The sequence below is a fragment of the Rattus norvegicus genome, chromosome 16, assembly GCF_021556685.1.
Source record: "Rattus norvegicus strain SHRSP/BbbUtx chromosome 16, alternate assembly SHRSP_T2T, whole genome shotgun sequence".
In the NCBI taxonomy this organism is placed as follows: domain Eukaryota; kingdom Metazoa; phylum Chordata; class Mammalia; order Rodentia; family Muridae; genus Rattus; species Rattus norvegicus.
The window spans coordinates 78176739-78201164 of NC_141549.1; the positions used below are offsets into that span (position 1 = coordinate 78176739).

Below are 24426 nucleotides of genomic sequence, written 5' to 3' on the forward strand. Positions count from 1 at the left end.
AAAGCCACATGTAGAAAATTTGCAATGTCCTGAACTCAGGGATGGATAACAAGTTTAAGACGACATGTGAGGTTCAGTGAATTGTATCATATTAGAGAAATGTTTGTCTAACAGCCCAGCAAGTAGCTAACTGAACCCTGAAATGGAGGCAATCCTCTGGCCTTGGTCTACCATATGGCCAACATGAGCTATGTGACTTCCAGCCCTGCTGTTACTGTGTGTTGTTGAGCATCCTCTTGTTTCAATGGGAGAAGGGCAAACCTAGGGGAAACTGCCAGGGTCCCACACCAGGTTACCCTGAGTTTGAGTCACCAGGACTTCATACCTTACGGTATGTGTTACCTGGTTTCTGGGAGTCAACAAAGCCAAAGCCTTCAGTAACACAGCAGAGGTCTAAGGAGAGAACAGACTGTCCTGTCTCTCAAGGGTCTTAAGATCACAGGTGGGAGATACCTGTGCACAGTGTCAAAAGGCCTAAGTGTCAACATGGTGAACCCGATGCAGTAGGTTGAGCACCATTTGGGTTTGTGGATAGCTATTGGGCCACAGGGAGTATGAGAAACCTCATGCACTGGTCACAAGAACACGAATGCACAGACATAATTTCCAGGGCAACTTTATTGGTGAAAGTAGAAAATCTCATACAATAGGATAACTGGCAGATAGTTTTGAACACTGAAGTAGCTGAAAGGACATACTAGAGGTCACTGATGACAAGAGTGGAGAGAATGGTGACTTTTCTTCAGAGTGATTCTCAGAGGCTCACCTCAGAGTCCAGAATCATGCTGAGGTGCGGCTAGTGGCAAAGAGAGGAAAGGAATGTGATCCCACCCACCATAGAGGGTGCTCATTTGGAAGCAAATTAATAGGATACAGTCATGTCAGCTACTTGGTTAAGGTGGGGGACAATCAATTTGAAAGAATCTGGCAAGTCTGAGCAGGGAGGTGGCATCTGTTCTTCAGGTGACAGGTTATTCTCCATCACTGTCCTCTGAGGAGGAGGAGACCTGAAGGTCCTCATAGAGGACACTCAGTTTGACCTGGGATCCTGCTGCCTCCCCTTCCTCAGGGAAGGCAGGGCTCTCGATCTGAGGCGTTTGCTTCTCAATGGGAAGTGGTGCGGGCACTGTCAGGAACCTGGAGCTCCAGAAATTATGGCTGTGTTTGGTAAAGATCATTCTGAGGGCTTGGCCAGACTCAATACAGGGTCTGGTTGAGACCAGAGCAGCCCTGCCATGTAGCTGTTGTTGGTCAGTGCTGGGCACCTGGACTGTTATTTTCTTGCTCATTTCGGCTGCATCTTTTAGTTCAAGTGTGTTGGCAATGGGATAAGACAGACTGTCCAGGGTGCTCTTGGAAGCAGTCCTTGCATGGCTCTCCTCTGGTGCATTGGTAGAGTCTATTCTTTGTTTCTTCAGGGGATTCTGTCTAGGTTGTGTGGAGCACTGGGACATTTCCTCATCTGGGGCCCAGAAGCTGAGTTTTGGGTTCTGTCTATCTTGGTGGATGACAGGATGCTGGCTAGGTTGCATTTTCTTACTGGGACCCTGGGTCTTTGACTCTTTGTGAAACAGTTCACTAATTGCTTTCCTTTTGGGGACGGCAACAGGGTGTTGATGCGAGATATCCTGTAGCTTTTGATCCAGTAGGTTTTCTGAGGCTGTTTTTCTGCCATCCTGTCTGAACACTGGCTTGGCAACACTGGGGACAGTCATGTTGTGACCTTCCTTCTGTCTGGAATGTACGATGAAGGGGCTGTCCAAGCTTTGCAGGGCAGGCTTCTCAGGGCACGTCTGCTTCCCAAGAGCCATTTCAACTGGTGGCTCAGACATCTTCCTGTAGCCAGGAATGATTGACATCTGTGGTTGCTGTAGAAAAGATAGAGATATGGTAAGATGAGCAGGGCACTGTCAGCATGGAAGGACAGTCAAGGCTTTCAAAACACCAGGAGCTCATGGGATTTATGGTGGCATGAGCAGCTCAGTCTGCTGTGAAATCATCAGGCTGTGGTGACCCACATTAGCTATCCAAAACTTGCAGCATGGTGGGTTGGAAAGTGGAAGGGAGAGAGTTTCAGTCTCCCTACAAAGTTTAAGTGAACCTTATTCTGATAATCCAAATCTCTCTCTCTCTCTCTCTCTCTCTCTCTCTCTCTCTCTCTCTCTCTCTCTCTCTCTCTGTCTCCTCCCCTCATCTCTCTCTGTGTGTGTGTGTGTGTGTGTGTGTGTGTGTGTGTGTGTGTGTTGTCTTTGGACAAGAGGTACATGAAGGGAAATATTGACATATGGATAATCATAGAGACAGCTAGGAAGATGTCCATGATCCTTCTGTGGTCCTAGAAGAACAGTTAGAATCAAATTACCATGTAATTGACAGCATAGTTTTGAAAATTCTAATAATTTCTCTTGGGATATGAAGGAGGGCAAGAGGCATTTGCTTGCCTTGAATCTGTCTCTCACAATGGTTTTTGAGGTCAATGATGTAGGCAACAGATTGGGAAGGTGTAAATGAATGTGTTCATGCTGCTTAGACTTCTCTAGCATAAGTTTAGTTTTATAGAAAGAGCAGACAAAGTCAGTTCAAAATGGCGCCAGCAAAGCCTGTGGCCATATGCACAGGTCACCAGAAAGCTTGGAGAACAGGCCATGTTTTTAATCTGACCTCAGAAGGAGCGAAGACCTGGAGACCTACATGGGTAAACAAGGAGGAACCTGCCTATCATCCAGGTAAGCTGACCTATAAAGGAGACCTAAAGCAGAGGTTCACTCACTCCTCCAAACCCAAGTCCATCTGAACTATGAAAATGAACAAATGAATCGTTGCTGCCAGAGAGGGTTTGTGAAGCCTGGTGTGTACAGAGGACACTGGGTGAGCAAATAGACCATGCAGAAGAAGGTGCAAGCGGCAGAGCAGAGAGGAAGGGACTTTCAGGGACAGGGTATGTATTTGTACTTACAGCCAAGCTGCCCTGCTGGTTACTCCATTGCAGCTCTGTTGGAAATTTCTGGAAGGTTGTCTTTCTCTGCTGCTCATCACACCTGTGGGACAAACAATATGGTGGGAAGACGTCGGCTTTAGTCTCAAATACTCCCTCCCTCCCTTCTCCTTCCCTCTCTCTCTCTCTCCCTCTCTTGTGAGAAGACCATTTACTAGCTCTCTGGCCCTTTCTGTTTGGAGACTGGGAGATAAGACATGGTATCCCCATGAGCTCCGTCCTACCTGGAGCCTTCCCTTCTGCCAGATCCATTCCCATCACTTACCTCTGTCTGGCAGCTTGACTGAGTTTCTGTAGACCCTTAGGCCTGCAAGGATCCATGTTCTCTTTCTCCTTCTTGGCTCCCAGAGGCTGTGCAACTAGGAGGAAAAGGCCCCGCTTAATGGGACACCTTCTGTTTCTTGCAATGTGGCCAAAGGCTCCACAGTCTCTGCATTTCACCTGTGAGGAGCAAAAGAGATCTATGAGCCAAAACGGGATCCAGGGACCTCTCCACCCTCAATCCCCCCTCAAGGCTCAAAGACCCTTTAATGTTCTCTCCAAGGACAACATTCACTAAAGCACGGGTTGGAACTCCACCTGGTTGTCTCTTTGAACCTGGGAGAGAGAAGCATAATTGGGAGATGTATGGGGAAACCCTGGAAACCCTGTATATGCCATCAGACCAATCCTGCCAAAGAGGAGCTGAGCTTTTTCTCAGTCTGCTTCAGATGCAGGGGGAGCAGTTCCTTTGTCTGGCCCTCTGATACCTCTGATATGGTCAGGAGCATGGATCAGTGTGGCAAATGTAACAGGGCCCCAGATCTTAGGAACCCCCAGACATTTATATAACTATCTCCAAGATAGAAGTACCCTTCATGTCAGAGAACTCATTCCATAGACACTACCTCCTGGCACCATGAAAATGGGACCTATAGAGATCATATTCAGAGGTTAGGCACTGCACCTGATTGAGGGATGAATCCACTTACCCATTTCCAAATTTTAACCCAGTATGTGCCTATTCTAAATCATCAGATCCTACCACAAAAGCCTATATTCTTCAAAACTGGAAAACCTGGAGGAAATGGAAAGTTTCTAGACAGATACCAGGTACCAAAGTTAAATCAGGATCAGATAAACCATCTAAGCAGTCCCATAAAGAAATAGAAGCAGTCATTAAAAGTCTCCCAACCAGAACAACCCAGGACCAGTTGGGATTATGCAGAATTCTATTAGACATTCGTAGAAGGCCTAATATCAATACTGCCAAAACTATTCCACAAAAAATAAACCAGAAGGAACACTCCTGAATTCCTTCTATGATGCTATTATTATAGGTATACCTAAACCACACAAAGACGCGAAAAAGAAAGAGAACCTCAGACCAATTTCCTTTATGAATATTGATGCAAAAATAGTCAGTGAAATTCTCACAAACAAAATCCAAGAACACATCAAGACAATCATCCATCACGATCAAGTAGGCTTAATCCCAGGAATTCAGGCATGGTAATCCAGTATAGAAACAAATTCAAAGGAAAAAAAAAAAACCACACATGATCATCTCATTAGAAGCTGAGGAAGCATTGGACAAAATTCAACAAACCTTCATGTTAAATGACTTGGAAAGATCAGGAATTCAAGGCCCATACCTAAACATAGTAAAAGCAATATACAGCAAACCAGTAGCCAACATCTAACTAAATGAAGAGAAACTTGAAGTGATCCCACTAAAATCAGGGACTAGACAAGGCTCCCCACTCTCTCCCTACCTATTCAATATAGGACTCAAGTCCTAGTCAGAGAAATCAGACAACAAATGGAGATCAAAGGGATTCAAATTGGAAAGCAAGAACTCAAAATATCATTATGTGCAGATGATACAATAGTATACTTAAGTGACCTCAAACGTTCTTCCACCAGAGAACTACTAAGCCTGATAAACAACTTAGCCAAAGTGTCTTGAATAAATCAGTAGCCTTCCTCTACTCCAAGGATAAACAGGCTGAGAAAAAAATTAGTGAAACCACACCCTTCACAATAGTTGCAAATAACAAAATAACTCGATGTGGCTCTAATTGAGTAAGTGAAAGATCTGTATGACATGAACTTCAAATCTCTAAAGAAAGAAATTGAAGATCTCAGAAGACGGGAAGACCTCCGATGCTCATGGATTGGCCGGATTAATAGTGTAAAAATGGCCATTTTTCCAAAAGCAAGCTACAGATTCAATGCAATCCCCATCAAAATTTCAAGTTAATTCTTCATAGAGTTAGAAAGACCAATTTGCAAATTCATTTGGAATAACAAAAAACCCAGGATAGTGAAAGCTATCCTCAACAATAAAAGAACTTCTGGAGGAATCCCCATCCCTGATCTCAAGCAGTTTTATAGAGTAATAGTGATTAAAACTGTATGGTATTGGTAGAGAAACAGGCAGGTAGATCAATGGGATAGAATTAAAGACTCCAAAATAAACCCACACACATATTGTCACTTGAACTTTGACAAAGGTGCTAAAACCATCCAATGGAAAAAAGGTAGCATTTTCAACAAATGGTGCAGGTTCAACTAGAGTTCAGCATGTAGAAGAATGCAAATTGACCCATTCTTATTGCCCTGTACAAAGCTTAAGACCAAGTGGATCAAGATCACCTCATAAAACCAGGTACACTTAAACTAATAGAAGAAAAAGCCATCCAGAGCCTGCCCTACCTGGGGATCCATCCCATATACAGCCAGCAAACACAGAGAATATTGCTGATGCCAAGAAGTGCTTTGCTGATAGGAACGTGATATAGCTGTCTCCTGAGAGGCTCTGCCAGAGCCTGACCAATACAGATGTGAATGCGTGCAGCCAACCGTCAGGCTGAACTTGGCGACCCCAATGGAGGAGTTGAGGGAAGGACTGAAGGAGCTGAAGGGGTTTACAAGCCACAGGAAGAACAGCAATATTAACTAAACATACCCCCCACCCCTGCCCCTAGAGCTCCTAGGGATTGAACCACCAACCCAAGAGTACAATGGAGGAACCCAGGGCTCCAGTTGAATATGTAGGAGAGGATGGTCTTGTAGGACATCAGTGGGAGGGGAGGCCCTTGGACCTGTGAAGCTCAATGCCCCAGTGTACGGGAATACAGGGGTTGGTAGGTGGGTGGTTGGTAGGTGGATAAGTGGGTAGGTGGGTAACCACCCTCATAGAAGCAGGGGGAGGGTGATGGGATGGGGGTTTTCAGAGGGCAAACCAGGAAAGGGGATAACATTTGAAATGTAAATAAATCCCACAGATTCCTGCTCCCAAACCCCATGGGAGCAAGAGCTCACAGCCCAGAGTAGTGGGCTCTCCTGACACTGCAGAGCAGGAGAGATCACCAATACTGCCCACCCCTGCCCATATCCCTGGCCTAAGAGGAAAGTGTATAGAGCCTGTGGGAACTGGAAGATAGGGGCACGCAAGCTGCAGGTCCACTTCGGTCCAGACACCGCTGGAATCTGAAGGGACTGGTCAACAGCGCCCTGCACCCAAATCCTGTGGGAGGGAGAGCTAAACCTTCAGAAGGGCAGACACTGAAGACAAGGGGGAAGCTGGAAGAGACTACACTCTGCCCACATTTCTGACTCCAGAGGAAAACACCTAACTACATCTGGGGCCCTGGTGCACCTGGGACCTGGGAAAAAGGCGGGGCAGGCCCTTCTGGTTGCAGCCCTCACGGAGAGCTCAAAAGCAGCCCCCCATGAGCAATTTCATCCCAGGTCTAGAGGTAAGATCAAATTTTCTCCTCCAAGTGTCCTGCCTGGTGGGCTCAGGACACACGCCCACAGGAACAGCTGAAGACCAGTAAACAGGAAAGACTACACACCTGAAAACAGAACACTCTGCTCCCATAACTGGCTGAAAGAAAACAGGAAAACAGGTCTACAGCACTCCTGACACACAGGCCTATAGGACGGTCTAGCCACTATGATAAACAGCAGAACAAGGTAACACCAGAGATAACCTGATGGCGAGAGGAAAGCACAGGAATCCAAGCAACAGAAACCAAGACTACACGGCATCATCGGAGCCCAATTCTCCCACCAAAGCAAACACTGAATATCCAAATACACCAGAAAAGCAAGATCTTGATTTTAAATCACATTTGATAATGATGATGGGGGACTTCAATAAAGACATGAAGAACTCCCTTAGAGAAACGCACGAAAACATAAATAAACAAGTAGCAGCCTATAGAGAGGAATCACAAAACTTCCTGAAAGAATTCCAGGAAAATACAATCAAACAGGTGAAGGAATTAAAAATGGAAATAGAAGCAATAAAGAAAGCACAAAGGGAGACAACCCTGGACATAGAGAGCCAAAGGAAGAGACAAGGAGGTGTAGATACAAGCAAAACCAACAGAATACAAGAGATAGAAGAGAGACCTCAGGAGCAGAAGATTCCATAGAAATCAGTGACACAACTGTCAAAGATAATGTAAAATGGAAAAATATACTGGCCCAAAACATACAGGAAATCCAGGACACAATGAGAAGACCAAACCTAAGGATAATATATAGAAGAGAGTGAAGACTCCCAACTCAAAGGACCAGCAAATATCTTCAACAAAATCATAGAAGAAAACTTCCCTAACCTAAAGAAAGACATGCCCATAAACATACAAGAAGCCTACAGAACTCCAAATAGATTGGATCAGAAAAGAAACTCCTCCCATCACATAATAGTCAAAACAGCAAATGCACAAAGCAAAGGAAGATTAAAAGCAGTAAGGGAAAAAGGTCAAGTAACGTATAAAGGCAGACCTATCAGAATTAAACGAGAGGTCTCTCCAGAGACTATGTTCTATTCTTGTTAACTGAAATACAACAACCTAGAACTTGATTTCCATGCAGGAAACTCACTGGGAGAGAGGCTCAGTGATCCACTGGGATCCAGAGGACCCAGCTACCCAGTGCACTGTCCCAGCTGGCTACACAGGGCTCTTTATTGGCCTAAACCTATATCCGGGCATTCTTCTCTGGTGGATCTCACAAAACACAAAGAGTTTGTGGTGTAGCCCTGCCCACCTCTCACCTAGGCCCAGGGCTGGCTGACACCTACAGATCTCCACTTACCCTAGGGTCTTCCTCTTTCACTGGTGGAAGAGTCTGTTTCCATGAGGCCCCTGGCTTTCTCTGGGCCGTTGGAGCTGGAGTGGCTGGATTGCTCTGGGTCTTCACTTGTGACTTCATTTTGTGGACCCGTTGGCTTGGATTTCCTGAAACAGAAGTTAACAAAAAGAGTTTCAAGCAATGGAATTAAGTTTGATGACATTGTAGGAATATGTGGCCGGGTGATGGCTATGGCAAATGAACCTCTTCCTGTTCCCACCTCCCAAGTGTATTCCATCAGGGACTCAGGGACTTGAAGTAGGAACATTCAGGGAATGTTTCCCTTCAAGAATCCCTCACTACAGTCAAACTCTAAAGGAGAAAGTAGTATTTCAGTGAAATGCCCTTACCCTTACGTGAGAAATCCATCACGGAACTTCAGATTAATTTCAAAACACTCCTGTTTCTAACTACTTTCCTCAAGGAAAGTCTGGTAAAAGACTTCCTCCTGAGAGCCTGCCTTCTGTCTGTGGTCTGTTCAGCAGCTTCTCAGCTGTAGCGTCTGGAGCTGCACACGAGGCACCCCGTTCAGACGGCCGGCTCAAACGGGACTGAAAGGAAGGTGTGGCATTGGGTTCTTAAAGGTGCCCCCTAGGCCACGAAATCTGTGATTTAATCTAACCAATTAGGCCACGAACTGTGTGAATCAATCTAACCAAATTAGGCCACGAACTCTGTGATTCAATCTAACCAAAGTAGCCAAGTAAGAAAAACACCTGATCTTAAGGCATCAACACATTCTTGATTGAAGACTTAAAGGCACGGAATACAGTCCTGATTGGAGACTTAAAGGCACGGAATACAGTTTTGATTTAACACTTAAAGGCACGGAATACAGAGTGAAAGTATATGGCCAAACATGGTAAATGCCTTTGAATGGTTTGTTTTATGTAAGTGTATCATAAGATGACCCAGAAGAAATGTCAGAACCTTGGCTTCCACTGTATTCCAAGAATGTTCCAAATTTAAGCCCTTAAGTCTCAGATTGACTAAGCTTGGAGGTGGAAATGCAGGTACTGGTTACTTAGTGATGGGCAGCAGAAGATCACAGTTTCCTGTCATGTCACAAAACTTAATTTCGTTGGTTAAAACTCTTGTTTTTCTGCTATTTCAGGATATCAAAGCCAAACGACTTCATAGATGGAGTCCCACATTAAGACCTGGGGCCATTGAGCTGCCCCGTTTCCATCAGCTCAGAGAAAGCCAAAGGCTCATTGGAACAGAATATTCCCTCATTGAAAGAGGAGAGAACCCTAGGGTAAGTGGAGGCCTGTTGTGTCAGCCAGTCCTGAGGCTAGATGAGACAATGGACTGGACTTCATCACAAATTCTTTATGATGTGTGGGATCCACCAGAGAAGAATGCTGAGATTTGGGTCTATGACCATAAATTAGTCAGCTGGCAGAGTACCCTGGGTGGGTCCTCTGTGTCCCAGTGGATCACTGAACATTTCTCAGGGAGAGCTTTAAGTGCAAAAGTTATATTATATAGTTCTTGGTGGAAAACGAAACACACACACACACACACACACACACACACACACACACACACACACAGAGTGTGTGCTTCTTCCACTTAAAGGTGTCTGAAAAGGTGTCTGAAATTGCTGAAAGAGAAGAAGCCTGTGGGGAGCCACAGCTATCAAGATGCTTATTTTCAGATGACAGATGCATACTAGAACTCTTGATACATTACCAGCTGTACTTGAATGCGGAACAGTCACAGAGAAGCCTGGATGTCTCTGGAATATTGCAATAATCTTTATCTTAATGGAGCTGATGGTTTATCAGACATATGGGAAAGAGTCTGTGTTATACTCCTTCCTTCTCTAAATCTTGCTTTGTAACAAACCTAGGGTATTTAGTTACCTTGGTAACATACAATTAAAGGAAAAGTATATGAGAAATATGTCAGCAGAAGCCATTAGAATGCAGATGTTTCAACATCTGTTTGTGTGTATCAGCACACACACTTCTCACCCAGATGGAGTCCCAGAAGAGGCGTGTGTTGATTCTCCATCTTCATTGGAGACTAGCTGTCACAGAAGCTGACTAAGCAATTTCTGCAACCTGGTAAATATTGGCTTTGAGTTTCCTTGGCACCGAAGGAAGATACTAAGAGGATTTATCTATACAGAACAATATATTTCATTCTAGAGAAACATGAGTCAGGTATGAAAGGGAAGGGTTACATATGTCAGTGATTACAGGGGCCCTTGAGTGAGGTGCTGGTCACCTTGGGTACACTGATTGGCCTACTTTGGTGACTAGTGAGTGGTTATGGGAAGCCCAGGCAAAGGCTCTAAAAGTGTTCTGTTTTACTTAATTCAGAGCTGACACCCAAACTGTCTGTCCTTCCAGTGACCCCCTAGCTGAGGGGCAATATATTGCAAGGAAAGCCTCAGAGGCTCATGGATGTTCCTTCATTCTCACATGATTTGCAACACACATATACACGTGGCCATGAAGAGAGAAACAGGAAAGAACAAAAGGCCAGAAAAAGAGAGAAGATGAACTCAGCATTTGATGCAGTCACCAAAGCCTTGCATGTTCAGGATTCTTCAGTGGGTGTTGACAAGGATAAATATATTGCAAAACCCATGCTATAGAAACTACTAGAAGGTTTCACAGTTCTGGAATCATAGGTGAAAGCTGAGATTAAGCTGAAGTGTAGGACAGTGAATTGTTTCACCTTGGAGCCAAAGTTGATTGGAAACTCACTAAGAAGCCCCTTGAGTTCTGAAATGAATGCAATCCTCAGGCCTTTGTCTACTGTACTGCTGGTATCTCATATGTGAACACTGGCACTGTTGTCAATCCCTGTTGTTGAACCTTCTTCAGCTCCAGTGAAAGATTTAGGGGACCTGCCAGGGCTTAGATCAGGATAACCTAGGTGTAGAGGAATTTTAATCTAGCAACATGGCTGCTGTGAAAAAGGATCACATCCAAAAGACCTTCTAGGCCTATGTGCTCTGAGTGGAATGCAGACACTCTTGATCACAATAGGACCTGGCCAGTCTACAGACACACCCGTAGTACACACCGTTAACCTACAGCAAAGAAAGTAAGGTTATTTCGAAGAAGGAAGTAGCTACGTTTGAAAGCAGCCATATTTGAAAGCAGCCATGTTTGAAAGCAGCCATATTTGAACGCAGCCATATTTGAAAGCAGCCATGTTTGAAAGCAGCCATGTTTGAAAGCAGCCATGTTTGAAAGCTGCCATGTTTGAGAGGCAAAGTATTCAATCAGAGAAATATTTGATAGAATGAGTCAGAGATGCTACAGACCCAACTCTCATGAGAAGAGAACAGGAAAGAGAGACTACTTAAGAGAAGCACAGGGAGAGGAATGAAGGTGTGGTGGTGTGCACAGCAGTTTTACCGGGATAGGTTGGAGAGAGAACAGGCTAGAAAGGGTCAGTATATTCCACAGTAAGTCACAAGGCTGAAACATTCTAGGCCTCAGTTAGCAGATGGAGGTTGGAAGCTGAAGACTTCAAGGTCTGGATTTGCGGAGGATTTGATTGTATGAAGGCTAGAAGTGTTTAGGCCTAGTCCTAGGGAGAGTTAGATCCGAGAAAACAACCTTCTGGGCTCAGCCTAATCATTGTATCCATAAAGCTTGGGTGTGGCTCTCATCTCATCACTTCATCCAATGAAATAAAAGGGATGATTACATCTAGGCCTGAGTCAAAAGAGTTTCATTCCATGTGGTACCTATATGGAACCAGGGAGGATCCCACATGGGATACCCAAACAGAGTTACCTGAGCTGCTGCTGGTTGGGGACGACAACATCCACAGAAAGCTATAGATGTAGCTGTGTCAGCACTCTGGCAGGCTAGTAGGCTGGAGAGATGCAAGCCAGTGAAGCTTGTTAGCCAGCAGAGATAGCAAAGTTGTTGAACCTCTAGTGACTGGGAGACCCTGTCTCAAACACATAATCACAGAAAAATACAGGCACTTCTGTGGGCATTGTCATGAACACACTTAATGCAAAAGCCACATGTAGAAAATTTGCAATGTCCTGAACTCAGGGATGGATAACAAGTTTAAGACGACATGTGAGGTTCAGTGAATTGTATCATATTAGAGAAATGTTTGTCTAACAGCCCAGCAAGTAGCTAACTGAACCCTGAAATGGAGGCAATCCTCTGGCCTTGGTCTACCATATGGCCAACATGAGCTATGTGACTTCCAGCCCTGCTGTTACTGTGTGTTGTTGAGCATCCTCTTGTTTCAATGGGAGAAGGGCAAACCTAGGGGAAACTGCCAGGGTCCCACACCAGGTTACCCTGAGCTTGAGTCACCAGGACTTCATACCTTACGGTATGTGTTACCTGGTTTCTGGGAGTCAACAAAGCCAAAGCCTTCAGTAACACAGCAGAGGTCTAAGGAGAGAACAGACTGTCCTGTCTCTCAAGGGTCTTAAGATCACAGGTGGGAGATACCTGTGCACAGTGTCAAAAGGCCTAAGTGTCAACATGGTGAACCTGATGCAGTAGGTTGTGCACCATTTGGGTTTGTGGATTGCTATTGGGCCATAGGGAGTATGAGAAACCTCATGCACTTGTCAGAAGAACACGAATGCACAGACATAATTTCTAGGGCAACTTTATTGGTGAAAGTAGAAAATCTCATACAATAGGATAACTGGCAGATAGTTTTGAACACTGAAGTAGCTGAAAGGACATACTAGAGGTCACTGATGACAAGTGTGGAGAGAATGGTGACTTTTCTTCAGAGTGATTCTCAGAGGCTCACCTCAGAGTCCAGAGATCATGCTGAGGTGAGGCTAGTGGCAAAGAGAGGAAAGGAATGTGGTCCCACCCACCTTAGAGGGCGCTCATTTGGAAGCAAATTAATAGGATACAGTCATGTCAGCTACTTGGTTAAGGTGGGGGACAATCAATTTGAAAGAATCTGGCAAGTCTGAGCAGGGAGGTGGCATCTGTTCTTCAGGTGACAGGTTATTCTCCATCACTGTCCTCTGAGGAGGAGGAGACCTGAAGGTCCTCATAGAGGACACTCAGTTTGACCTGGGATCCTGCTGCCTCCCCTTCCTCAGGGAAGGCAGGGCTCTCGATCTGAGGCGTTTGCTTCTCAATGGGAAGTGGTGCGGGCACTGTCAGGAACCTGGAGCTCCAGAAATTATGGCTGTGTTTGGTAAAGATCATTCTGAGGGCTTGGCCAGACTCAATACAGGGTCTGGTTGAGACCAGAGCAGCCCTGCCATGTAGCTGTTGTTGGTCAGTGCTGGGCACCTGGACTGTTATTTTCTTGCTCATTTCAGCTGCATCTTTTAGTTCAAGTGTGTTGGCAATGGGATAAGACAGACTGTCCAGGGTGCTCTTGGAAGCAGTCCTTGCATGGCTCTCCTCTGGTGCATTGGTAGAGTCTATTCTTTGTTTCTTCAGGGGATTCTGGCTAGGTTGTGTGGAGCACTGGGACATTTCCTCATCTGGGGCCCAGAAGCTGAGTTTTGGGTTCTGTCTATCTTGGTGGATGACAGGATGCTTGCTAGGTTGCATTTTCTTACTGGGACCCTGGGTCTTTGACTCTTTGTGAAACAGTTCACTAATTGCTTTCCTTTTGGGGACGGCAACAGGGTGTTGATGCGAGATATCCTGTAGCTTTTGATCCAGTAGGTTTTCTGAGGCTGTTTTTCTGCCATCCTGGCTGAACACTGGCTTGGCAACACTGGGGACAGTCATGTTGTGACCTTCCTTCTGTCTGGAATGTACGATGAAGGGGCTGTCCAAGCTTTGCAGGGCAGGCTTCTCAGGGCACGTCTGCTTCCCAAGAGCCATTTCAACTGGTGGCTCAGATATCTTCCTGTAGCCAGGAATGATTGACATCTGTGGTTGCTGTAGAAAAGATAGAGATATGGTAAGATGAGCTGGGCACTGTCAGCATGGAAGGACAGTCAAGGCTTTCAAAACACCAGGAGCTCATGGGATTTATGGTGGCATGAGCAGCTCAGTCTGCTGTGAAATCATCAGGCTGTGGTGACCCACATTAGCTATCCAAAACTTGCAGCATGGTGGGTTGGAAAGTGGAAGGGAGAGAGTTTCAGTCTCCCTACAAAGTTTAAGTGAACCTTATTCTGATAATCCAAATCTCTCTCTCTCTCCCTCTCTCTCTCTCTCTCTCTCTCTCTCTCTCTCTCTCTCGCTCTCTCTCTTGCTCTCTCTCTCTCCCTCTCTCTCTCTCTCTTGCTCTCTCTCTCTCCCTCTCTCTCTCTCTCTCTCTCTCTCTCTCTCTCTCTCTCTCTCGCTCTCTCTCTCTGTCTCCTCCCCTCATCTCTGTCTGTGTGTGTGTGTTTGTGTGTGTGTGTGTGTGTGTTGTCTTTGGACAAGAGGTACATGAAGGGAAATATTGACATATGGATAATCATAGAGACAGCTAGGAAGATGTCCATGATCCTTCTGTGGTCCTAGAAGAACAGTTAGAATCAAATTACCATGTAATTGACAGCATAGTTTTGAAAATTCTAATAATTTCCCTTGGGATATGAAGCAGGGCAAGAGGCATTTGCTTGCCTTGAATCTGTTTCTCACAATGGTCTTTGAGGTCAGTGATGTAGGCAACAGATTGGGAAGGTGTAAATGGATGTGTTCATGCTGCTTAGACTTCTCTAGCATAAGTCTAGTTTTATAGAAAGAGCAGACAAAGTCAGTTCAAAATGGCACCAGCAAAGCCTGTGGCCATATGCACAGGTCACCAGAAAGCTTGGAGAACAGGCCATGTTTTTAATCTGACCTCAGAAGGAGCGAAGACCTGGAGACCTACATGGGTAAACAAGGAGGAAACTGCCTATCATCCAGGTAAGCTGACCTATAAAGGAGACCTAAAGCAGAGGTTCACTCACTCCTCCAAACCCAAGTCCATCTGAACTATGAAAATGAACAAATGAATCGTTGCTGCCAGAGAGGGTTTGTGAAGCCTGGTGTGTACAGAGGACACTGGGTGAGCAAATAGACCATGCAGAAGAAGGTGCAAGCGGCAGAGCAGAGAGGAAGGGACTTTCAGGGACAGGGTATGTATTTGTACTTACAGCCAAGGTGCCCTGCTGGTTACTCCATTGCAGCTCTGTTGGAAATTTCTGGAAGGTTGTCTTTCTCTGCTGCTCATCACACCTGTGGGACAAACAATATGGTGGGAAGACTTTAGTCTTTAGTCTCAAATACTCCCTCCCTCCCTTCTCCTTCCCTCTCTCTCTCTCTCCCTCTCCTGTGAGAAGACCATTTACTAGCTCTCTGGCCCTTTCTGTTTGGAGACTGGGAGATAAGACATGATATCCCCATGAGCTCCGTCCTACCTGGAGCCTTCCCTTCTGCCAGATCCATTCCCATCACTTACCTCTGTCTGGCAGCTTGACTGAGTTTCTGTAGACCCTTAGGCCTGCAAGGATCCATGTTCTCTTTCTCCTTCTTGGCTCCCAGAGGCTGTGCAACTAGGAGGAAAAGGCCCCGCTTAATGGGACACCTTCTGTTTCTTGCAATGTGGCCAAAGGCTCCACAGTCTCTGCATTTCACCTGTGAGGAGCAAAAGAGATCTATGAGCCAAAACGGGATCCAGGGACCTCTCCACCCTCAATCCCCCCTCAAGGCTCAAAGACCCCTTGATGTTCTCTCCAAGGACAACATTCACTAAAGCACGGGTTGGAACTCCACCTGGTTGTCTCTTTGAACCTGGGAGAGAGAAGCATAATTGGGAGATGTATGGGGAAACACTGGAAACCCTGTATATGCCATCAGACCAATCCTGCCAAAGAGGAGCTGAGCTTTTTCTCAGTCTGCTTCAGATGCAGGGGGAGCAGTTCCTTTGTCTGGCCCTCTGATACCTCTGATATGGTCAGGAGCATGGATCAGTGTGACAAATGTAACAGGGCCCCAGATCTTAGGAACCCCCAGACATTTATATAACTATCTCCAAGATAGAAGTACCCTTCATGTCAGAGAACTCATTCCATAGACACTACCTCCTGGCACCATGAAAATGGGACCTATAGAGATCATATCCAGAGGTTAGGCAATGCACCTGATTGAGGGATGAATCCACTTACCCATTTCCAAATTTTAACCCAGTATGTGCCTATTCTAAATCATCAGATCCTACCACAAAAGCCTATATTCTACAAAACTGGAAAACCTGGAGGAAATGGAAAGTTTCTAGACAGATACCAGGTACCAAAGTTAAATCAGGATCAGATAAACCATCTAAGCAGTCCCATAAAGAAATAGAAGCAGTCATTAAAAGTCTCCCAACCAAAACAACCCAGGACCAGTTGGGATTATGCAGAATTCTATTAGACATTCGTAGAAGGCCTAATATCAATACTGCCAAAACTATTCCACAAAAAATAAACCAGAAGGAACACTCCTGAATTCCTTCTATGAAGCTATTATTATAGGTATACCTAAACCACACAAAGACGCGAAAAAGAAAGAGAACCTCAGACCAATTTCCTTTATGAATATTGATGCAAAAATAGTCAGTGAAATTCTCACAAACAAAATCCAAGAACACATCAAGACAATCATCCATCACGATCAAGTAGGCTTAATCCCAGGAATTCAGGCATGGTAATCCAGTATAGAAACAAACTCAAAGGGAAAAAAAAAAAACCACACATGATCATCTCATTAGAAGCTGAGGAAGCATTGGACAAAATTCAACAAACCTTCATGTTAAACGACTTGGAAAGATCAGGAATTCAAGGCCCATACCTAAACATAGTAAAAGCAATATACAGCAAACCAGTAGCCAACATCTAACTAAATGAAGAGAAACTTGAAGTGATCCCACTAAAATCAGGGACTAGACAAGGCTCCCCACTCTCTCCCTACCTATTCAATATAGGACTCAAGTCCTAGTCAGAGAAATCAGACAACAAATGGAGATCAAAGGGATTCAAATTGGAAAGCAAGAACTCAAAATATCATTATGTGCAGATGATACAATAGTATACTTAAGTGACCTCAAACGTTCTTCCACCAGAGAACTACTAAGCCTGATAAACAACTTAGCCAAAGTGTCTTGAATAAATCAGTAGCCTTCCTCTACTCCAAGGATAAACAGGCTGAGAAAAAAATTAGTGAAACCACAGCCTTCACAATAGTTGCAAATAACAAAATAACTCGATGTGGCTCTAATTGAGTAAGTGAAAGATCTGTATGACATGAACTTCAAATCTCTAAAGAAAGAAATTGAAGATCTCAGAAGACGGGAAGACCTCCGATGCTCATGGATTGGCCGGATTAATAGTGTAAAAATGGCCATTTTTCCAAAAGCAAGCTACAGATTCAATGCAATCCCCATCAAAATTTCAAGTTAATTCTTCATAGAGTTAGAAAGACCAATTTGCAAATTCATTTGGAATAACAAAAAACCCAGGATAGTGAAAGCTATCCTCAACAATAAAAGAACTTCGGGAGGAATCCCCATCCCTGATCTCAAGCAGTTTTATAGAGTAATAGTGATTAAAACTGTATGGTATTGGTAGAGAAACAGGCAGGTAGATCAATGGGATAGAATTAAAGACTCCAAAATAAACCCACACACATATTGTCACTTGAACTTTGACAAAGGTGCTAAAACCATCCAATGGAAAAAAGGTAGCATTTTCAACAAATGGTGCAGGTTCAACTAGAGTTCAGCATGTAGAAGAATGCAAATTGACCCATTCTTATTGCCCTGTACAAAGCTTAAGACCAAGTGGATCAAGACCTCCTCATAAAACCAGGTACACTTAAACTAATAGAAGAAAAAGCCATCCAGAGCCTGCCCTACCTGGGGATCCATCCCATATACAGCCAGCAAACACAGAGAATATTGCTGATGCCAAGAAGTGCTTTGCTGATGGGAACGTGATATAGCTGTCTCCTGAGAGGCTCTGCCAGAGCCTGACCAATACAGATGTGAATGCGTGCAGCCAACCATCAGGCTGAACTTGGCGACCCCAATGGAGGAGTTGAGGGAAGGACTGAAGGAGCTGAAGGGGTTTACAAGCCACAGGAAGAACAGCAATATTAACTAAACATACCCCCCACCCCTGCCCCTAGAGCTCCTAGGGATTGAACCACCAACCCAAGAGTACAATGGAGGAACCCAGGGCTCCAGTTGAATATGTAGGAGAGGATGGTCTTGTAGGACATCAGTGGGAGGGGAGGCCCTTGGACCTGTGAAGCTCAATGCCCCAGTGTACGGGAATACAGGGGTTGGTAGGTGGGTGGTTGGTAGGTGGATAAGTGGGTAGGTGGGTAACCACCCTCATAGAAGCAGGGGGAGGGTGATGGGATGGGGGTTTTCAGAGGGCAAACCAGGAAAGGGAATAACATTTGAAATGTAAATAAATCCCACAGATTCCTGCTCCCAAACCCCATGGGAGCAAGAGCTCACAGCCCAGAGTAGTGGGCTCTCCTGACACTGCAGAGCAGGAGAGATCACCAATACTGCCCACCCCTGCCCATATCCCTGGCCTAAGAGGAAAGTGTATAGAGCCTGTGGGAACTGGAAGATAGGGGCACGCAAGCTGCAGGTCCACTTCGGTCCAGACACCGCTGGAATCTGAAGGGACTGGTCAACAGCGCCCTGCACCCAAATCCTGTGGGAGGGAGAGCTAAACCTTCAGAAGGGCAGACACTGAAGACATGGGGGAAGCTGGAAGAGACTACACTCTGCCCACATTTCTGACTCCAGAGGAAAACACCTAACTACATCTGGGGCCCTTGTGCACCTGGGACCTGGGAAAAAGGCGGGGCAGGCCCTTCTGGTTGCAGCCCTCACGGAGAGCTCAAAAGCAGCCCCCCATGAGCAATTTCATCCCAGGTCTAGAGGTAAGATCAAATTTTCTCCTCCAAGTGTCCTGCCTGGTGGGCTCAGGACACACGCCCACAGGAACAGCTGAAGACCAGTAAACAGGAAAGACTACACACCTGAAAACAGAACACTCTGCTCCCATAACTGGCTGAAAGAAAACAGGAAAACAGGTCTACAGCACTCCTGACACACAGGCCTATAGGACGGTCTAGCCACTATGATAAACAGCAGAACAAGGTAACACCAGAGATAACCTGATGGCGAGAGGAAAGCACAGGAATCCAAGCAACAGAAACCAAGACTACACGGCATCATCGGAGCCCAATTCTCCCACCAAAGCAAACACTGAATATCCAAATACACCAGAAAAGCAAGATCTTGATTTTAAATCACATTTGATAATGATGATGGGGGACTTCAATAAAGACATGAAGAACTCCCTTAGAGAAACGCACGAAAACATAAATAAACAAGTAGCAGCCTATAGAGAGGAATCACAAAACTTCCTGAAAGAATTCCAGGAAAATACAATCAAACAGGTGAAGGAATTAAAAATGGAAATAGAAGCAATAAAGAAAGCACAAAGGGAGACAACCCTGGACATAGAGAGCCAAAGGAAGAGACAAGGAGGTGTAGATACAAGCAAAACCAACAGAATACAAGAGATAGAAGAGAGACCTCAGGAGCAGAAGATTCCATAGAAATCAGTGACACAACTGTCAAAGATAATGTAAAATGGAAAAATATACTGGCCCAAAACATACAGGAAATCCAGGACACAATGAGAAGACCAAACCTAACGATAATATATAGAAGAGAGTGAAGACTCCCAACTCAAAGGACCAGCAAATATCTTCAACAAAATCATAGAAGAAAACTTCCCTAACCTAAAGAAAGACATGCCCATAAACATACAAGAAGCCTACAGAACTCCAAATAGATTGGATCAGAAAAGAAACTCCTCCCATCACATAATAGTCAAAACAGCAAATGCACAAAGCAAAGGAAGATTAAAAGCAGTAAGGGAAAAAGGTCAAGTAACGTATAAAGGCAGACCTATCAGAATTAAACGAGAGGTCTCTCCAGAGACTATGTTCTATTCTTGTTAACTGAAATACAACAACCTAGAACTTGATTTCCATGCAGGAAACTCACTGGGAGAGAGGCTCAGTGATCCACTGGGATCCAGAGGACCCAGCTACCCAGTGCACTGTCCCAGCTGGCTACACAGGGCTCTTTATTGGCCTAAACCTATATCCGGGCATTCTTCTCTGGTGGATCTCACAAAACACAAAGAGTTTGTGGTGTAGCCCTGCCCACCTCTCACCTAGGCCCAGGGCTGGCTGACACCTACAGATCTCCACTTACCCTAGGGTCTTCCTCTTTCACTGGTGGAAGAGTCTGTTTCCATGAGGCCCCTGGCTTTCTCTGGGCCGTTGGAGCTGGAGTGGCTGGATTGCTCTGGGTCTTCACTTGTGACTTCATTTTGTGGACCCGTTGGCTTGGATTTCCTGAAACAGAAGTTAACAAAAAGAGTTTCAAGCAATGGAATTAAGTTTGATGACATTGTAGGAATATGTGGCCGGGTGATGGCTATGGCAAATGAACCTCTTCCTGTTCCCACCTCCCAAGCGTATTCCATCAGGGACTCAGGGACTTGAAGTAGGAACATTCAGGGAATGTTTCCCTTCAAGAATCCCTCACTACAGTCAAACTCTAAAGGAGAAAGTAGTATTTCAGTGAAATGCCCTTACCCTTACGTGAGAAATCCATCACGGAACTTCAGATTAATTTCAAAACACTCCTGTTTCTAACTACTTTCCTCAAGGAAAGTCTGGTAAAAGACTTCCTCCTGAGAGCCTGCCTTCTGTCTGTGGTCTGTTCAGCAGCTTCTCAGCTGTAGCGTCTGGAGCTGCACACGAGGCACCCCGTTCAGACGGCCGGCTCAAAGGGGACTGAAAAGAAGGTGTGGCATTGGGTTCTTAAAGGTGCCCCCTAGGCCACGAAATCTGTGATTTAATCTAACCAATTAGGCCACGAACTGTGTGAATCAATCTAACCAAATTAGGCCACGAACTCTGTGATTCAATCTAACCAAAGTAGCCAAGTAAGAAAAACACCTGATCTTAAGGCATCAACACATTCTTGATTGAAGACTTAAAGGCACGGAATACAGTCCTGATTGGAGACTTAAAGGCACGGAATACAGTTTTGATTTAACACTTAAAGGCACGGAATACAGAGTGAAAGTATATGGCCAAACATGGTAAATGCCTTTGAATGGTTTGTTTTATGTAAGTGTATCATAAGATGACCCAGAAGAAATGTCAGAACCTTGGCTTCCACTGTATTCCAAGAATGTTCCAAATTTAAGCCCTTAAGTCTCAGATTGACTAAGCTTGGGAGGTGGAAATGCAGGTACTGGTTACTTAGTGATGGGCAGCAGAAGATCACAGTTTCCTGTCATGTCACAAAACTTAATTTCGTTGGTTAAAACTCTTGTTTTTCTGCTATTTCAGGATATCAAAGCCAAACGACTTCATAGATGGAGTCCCACATTAAGACCTGGGGCCATTGAGCTGCCCCGTTTCCATCAGCTCAGAGAAAGCCAAAGGCTCATTGGAACAGAATATTCCCTCATTGAAAGAGGAGAGAACCCTAGGGTAAGTGGAGGCCTGTTGTGTCAGCCAGTCCTGAGGCTAGATGAGACAATGGACTGGACTTCATCACAAATTCTTTATGATGTGTGGGATCCACCAGAGAAGAATGCTGAGATTTGGGTCTATGACCATAAATTAGTCAGCTGGCAGAGTACCCTGGGTGGGTCCTCTGTGTCCCAGTGGATCACTGAACATTTCTCAGGGAGAGCTTTAAGTGCAAAAGTTATATTATATAGTTCTTGGTGGAAAACGAAACACACACACACACACACACACACACACACACACACACACACAGAGTGTGTGCTTCTTCCACTTAAAGGTGTCTGAAAAGGTGTCTGAAATTGCTGAAAGAGAAGAAGCCTGTGGGGAGCCACAGCTATCAAGATGCTTATTTTCAGATGACAGATGCATACTAGAACTCTTGATACATTACCAGCTGTACTTGAATGCGGAACAGTCACAGAGAAGCCTGGATGTCTCTGGAATATTGCAATAATCTTTATCTTAATGGAGCTGATGGTTTATCAGACATATGGGAAAGAGTCTGTGTTATACTCCTTCCTTCTCTAAATCTTGCTTTGTAACAAACCTAGGGTATTTAGTTACCTTGGTAACATACAATTAAAGGAAAAGTATATGAGAAATATGTCAGCAGAAGCCATTAGAATGCAGATGTTTCAACATCTGTTTGTGTGTATCAGCACACACACTTCTCACCCAGATGGAGTCCCAGAAGAGGCGTGTGTTGATTCTCCATCTTCATTGGAGACTAGCTGTCACAGAAGCTGACTAAGCAATTTCTGCAACCTGGTAAATATTGGCTTTGAGTTTCCTTGGCACCGAAGGAAGATACTAAGAGGATTTATCTATACAGAACAATATATTTCATTCTAGAGAAACATGAGTCAGGTATGAAAGGGAAGGGTTACATATGTCAGTGATTACAGGGGCCCTTGAGTGAGGTGCTGGTCACCTTGGGTACACTGATTGGCCTACTTTGGTGACTAGTGAGTGGTTATGGGAAGCCCAGGCAAAGGCTCTAAAAGTGTTCTGTTTTACTTAATTCAGAGCTGACACCCAAACTGTCTGTCCTTCCAGTGACCCCCTAGCTGAGGGGCAATATATTGCAAGGAAAGCCTCAGAGGCTCATGGATGTTCCTTCATTCTCACATGATTTGCAACACACATATACACGTGGCCATGAAGAGAGAAACAGGAAAGAACAAAAGGCCAGAAAAAGAGAGAAGATGAACTCAGCATTTGATGCAGTCACCAAAGCCTTGCATGTTCAGGATTCTTCAGTGGGTGTTGACAAGGATAAATATATTGCAAAACCCATGCTATAGAAACTACTAGAAGGTTTCACAGTTCTGGAATCATAGGTGAAAGCTGAGATTAAGCTGAAGTGTAGGACAGTGAATTGTTTCACCTTGGAGCCAAAGTTGATTGGAAACTCACTAAGAAGCCCCTTGAGTTCTGAAATGAATGCAATCCTCAGGCCTTTGTCTACTGTACTGCTGGTATCTCATATGTGAACACTGGCACTGTTGTCAATCCCTGTTGTTGAACCTTCTTCAGCTCCAGTGAAAGATTTAGGGGACCTGCCAGGGCTTAGATCAGGATAACCTAGGTGTAGAGGAATTTTAATCTAGCAACATGGCTGCTGTGAAAAAGGATCACATCCAAAAGACCTTCTAGGCCTATGTGCTCTGAGTGGAATGCAGACACTCTTGATCACAATAGGACCTGGCCAGTCTACAGACACACCCGTAGTACACACCGTTAACCTACAGCAAAGAAAGTAAGGTTATTTCGAAGAAGGAAGTAGCTACGTTTGAAAGCAGCCATATTTGAAAGCAGCCATGTTTGAAAGCAGCCATATTTGAACGCAGCCATATTTGAAAGCAGCCATGTTTGAAAGCAGCCATGTTTGAAAGCAGCCATGTTTGAAAGCTGCCATGTTTGAGAGGCAAAGTATTCAATCAGAGAAATATTTGATAGAATGAGTCAGAGATGCTACAGACCCAACTCTCATGAGAAGAGAACAGGAAAGAGAGACTACTTAAGAGAAGCACAGGGAGAGGAATGAAGGTGTGGTGGTGTGCACAGCAGTTTTACCGGGATAGGTTGGAGAGAGAACAGGCTAGAAAGGGTCAGCATATTCCACAGTAAGTCACAAGGCTGAAACATTCTAGGCCTCAGTTAGCAGATGGAGGTTGGAAGCTGAAGACTTCAAGGTCTGGATTTGCGGAGGATTTGATTGTATGAAGGCTAGAAGTGTTTAGGCCTAGTCCTAGGGAGAGTTAGATCCGAGAAAACAACCTTCTGGGCTCAGCCTAATCATTGTATCCATAAAGCTTGGGTGTGGCTCTCATCTCATCACTTCATCCAATGAAATAAAAGGGATGATTACATCTAGGCCTGAGTCAAAAGAGTTTCATTCCATGTGGTACCTATATGGAACCAGGGAGGATCCCACATGGGATACCCAAACAGAGTTACCTGAGCTGCTGCTGGTTGGGGACGACAACATCCACAGAAAGCTATAGATGTAGCTGTGTCAGCACTCTGGCAGGCTAGTAGGCTGGAGAGATGCAAGCCAGTGAAGCTTGTTAGCCAGCAGAGATAGCAAAGTTGTTGAACCTCTAGTGACTGGGAGACCCTGTCTCAAACACATAATCACAGAAAAATACAGGCACTTCTGTGGGCATTGTCATGAACACACTTAATGCAAAAGCCACATGTAGAAAATTTGCAATGTCCTGAACTCAGGGATGGATAACAAGTTTAAGACGACATGTGAGGTTCAGTGAATTG

The 24426-nt window shown here is 44.9% G+C and overlaps 3 protein-coding genes across 2 annotated transcripts; 1 reads left to right on the top strand and 2 right to left on the bottom strand.

Moving 5' to 3' along the window:
* The window catches only part of Erich1 (glutamate-rich 1), a gene marked incomplete at its 5' end in the record, with an annotated part of 52793804 nt that overhangs the window by 47306179 nt on the left and 5463199 nt on the right, over positions 1 to 24426 (top strand).
* Positions 608 to 8206, bottom strand: Fam90a1a (family with sequence similarity 90 member A1A). The gene is made up of 4 exons (XM_087589551.1): positions 8090 to 8206; positions 3261 to 3436; positions 2957 to 3038; positions 608 to 1868 (listed from the first exon to the last, which is right to left on the bottom strand). The coding sequence occupies exons 1-4, from the start codon at positions 8204 to 8206 to the stop codon at positions 972 to 974; spliced, it is 1272 nt and encodes a 423-aa protein (XP_087445677.1). The 3' UTR covers positions 608 to 971.
* Positions 12728 to 20431, bottom strand: LOC148000625 (protein FAM90A11-like). Its single transcript, XM_087589552.1, has 4 exons — positions 20315 to 20431; positions 15485 to 15660; positions 15180 to 15261; positions 12728 to 13989 (listed from the first exon to the last, which is right to left on the bottom strand). The coding sequence occupies exons 1-4, from the start codon at positions 20429 to 20431 to the stop codon at positions 13093 to 13095; spliced, it is 1272 nt and encodes a 423-aa protein (XP_087445678.1). The 3' UTR covers positions 12728 to 13092.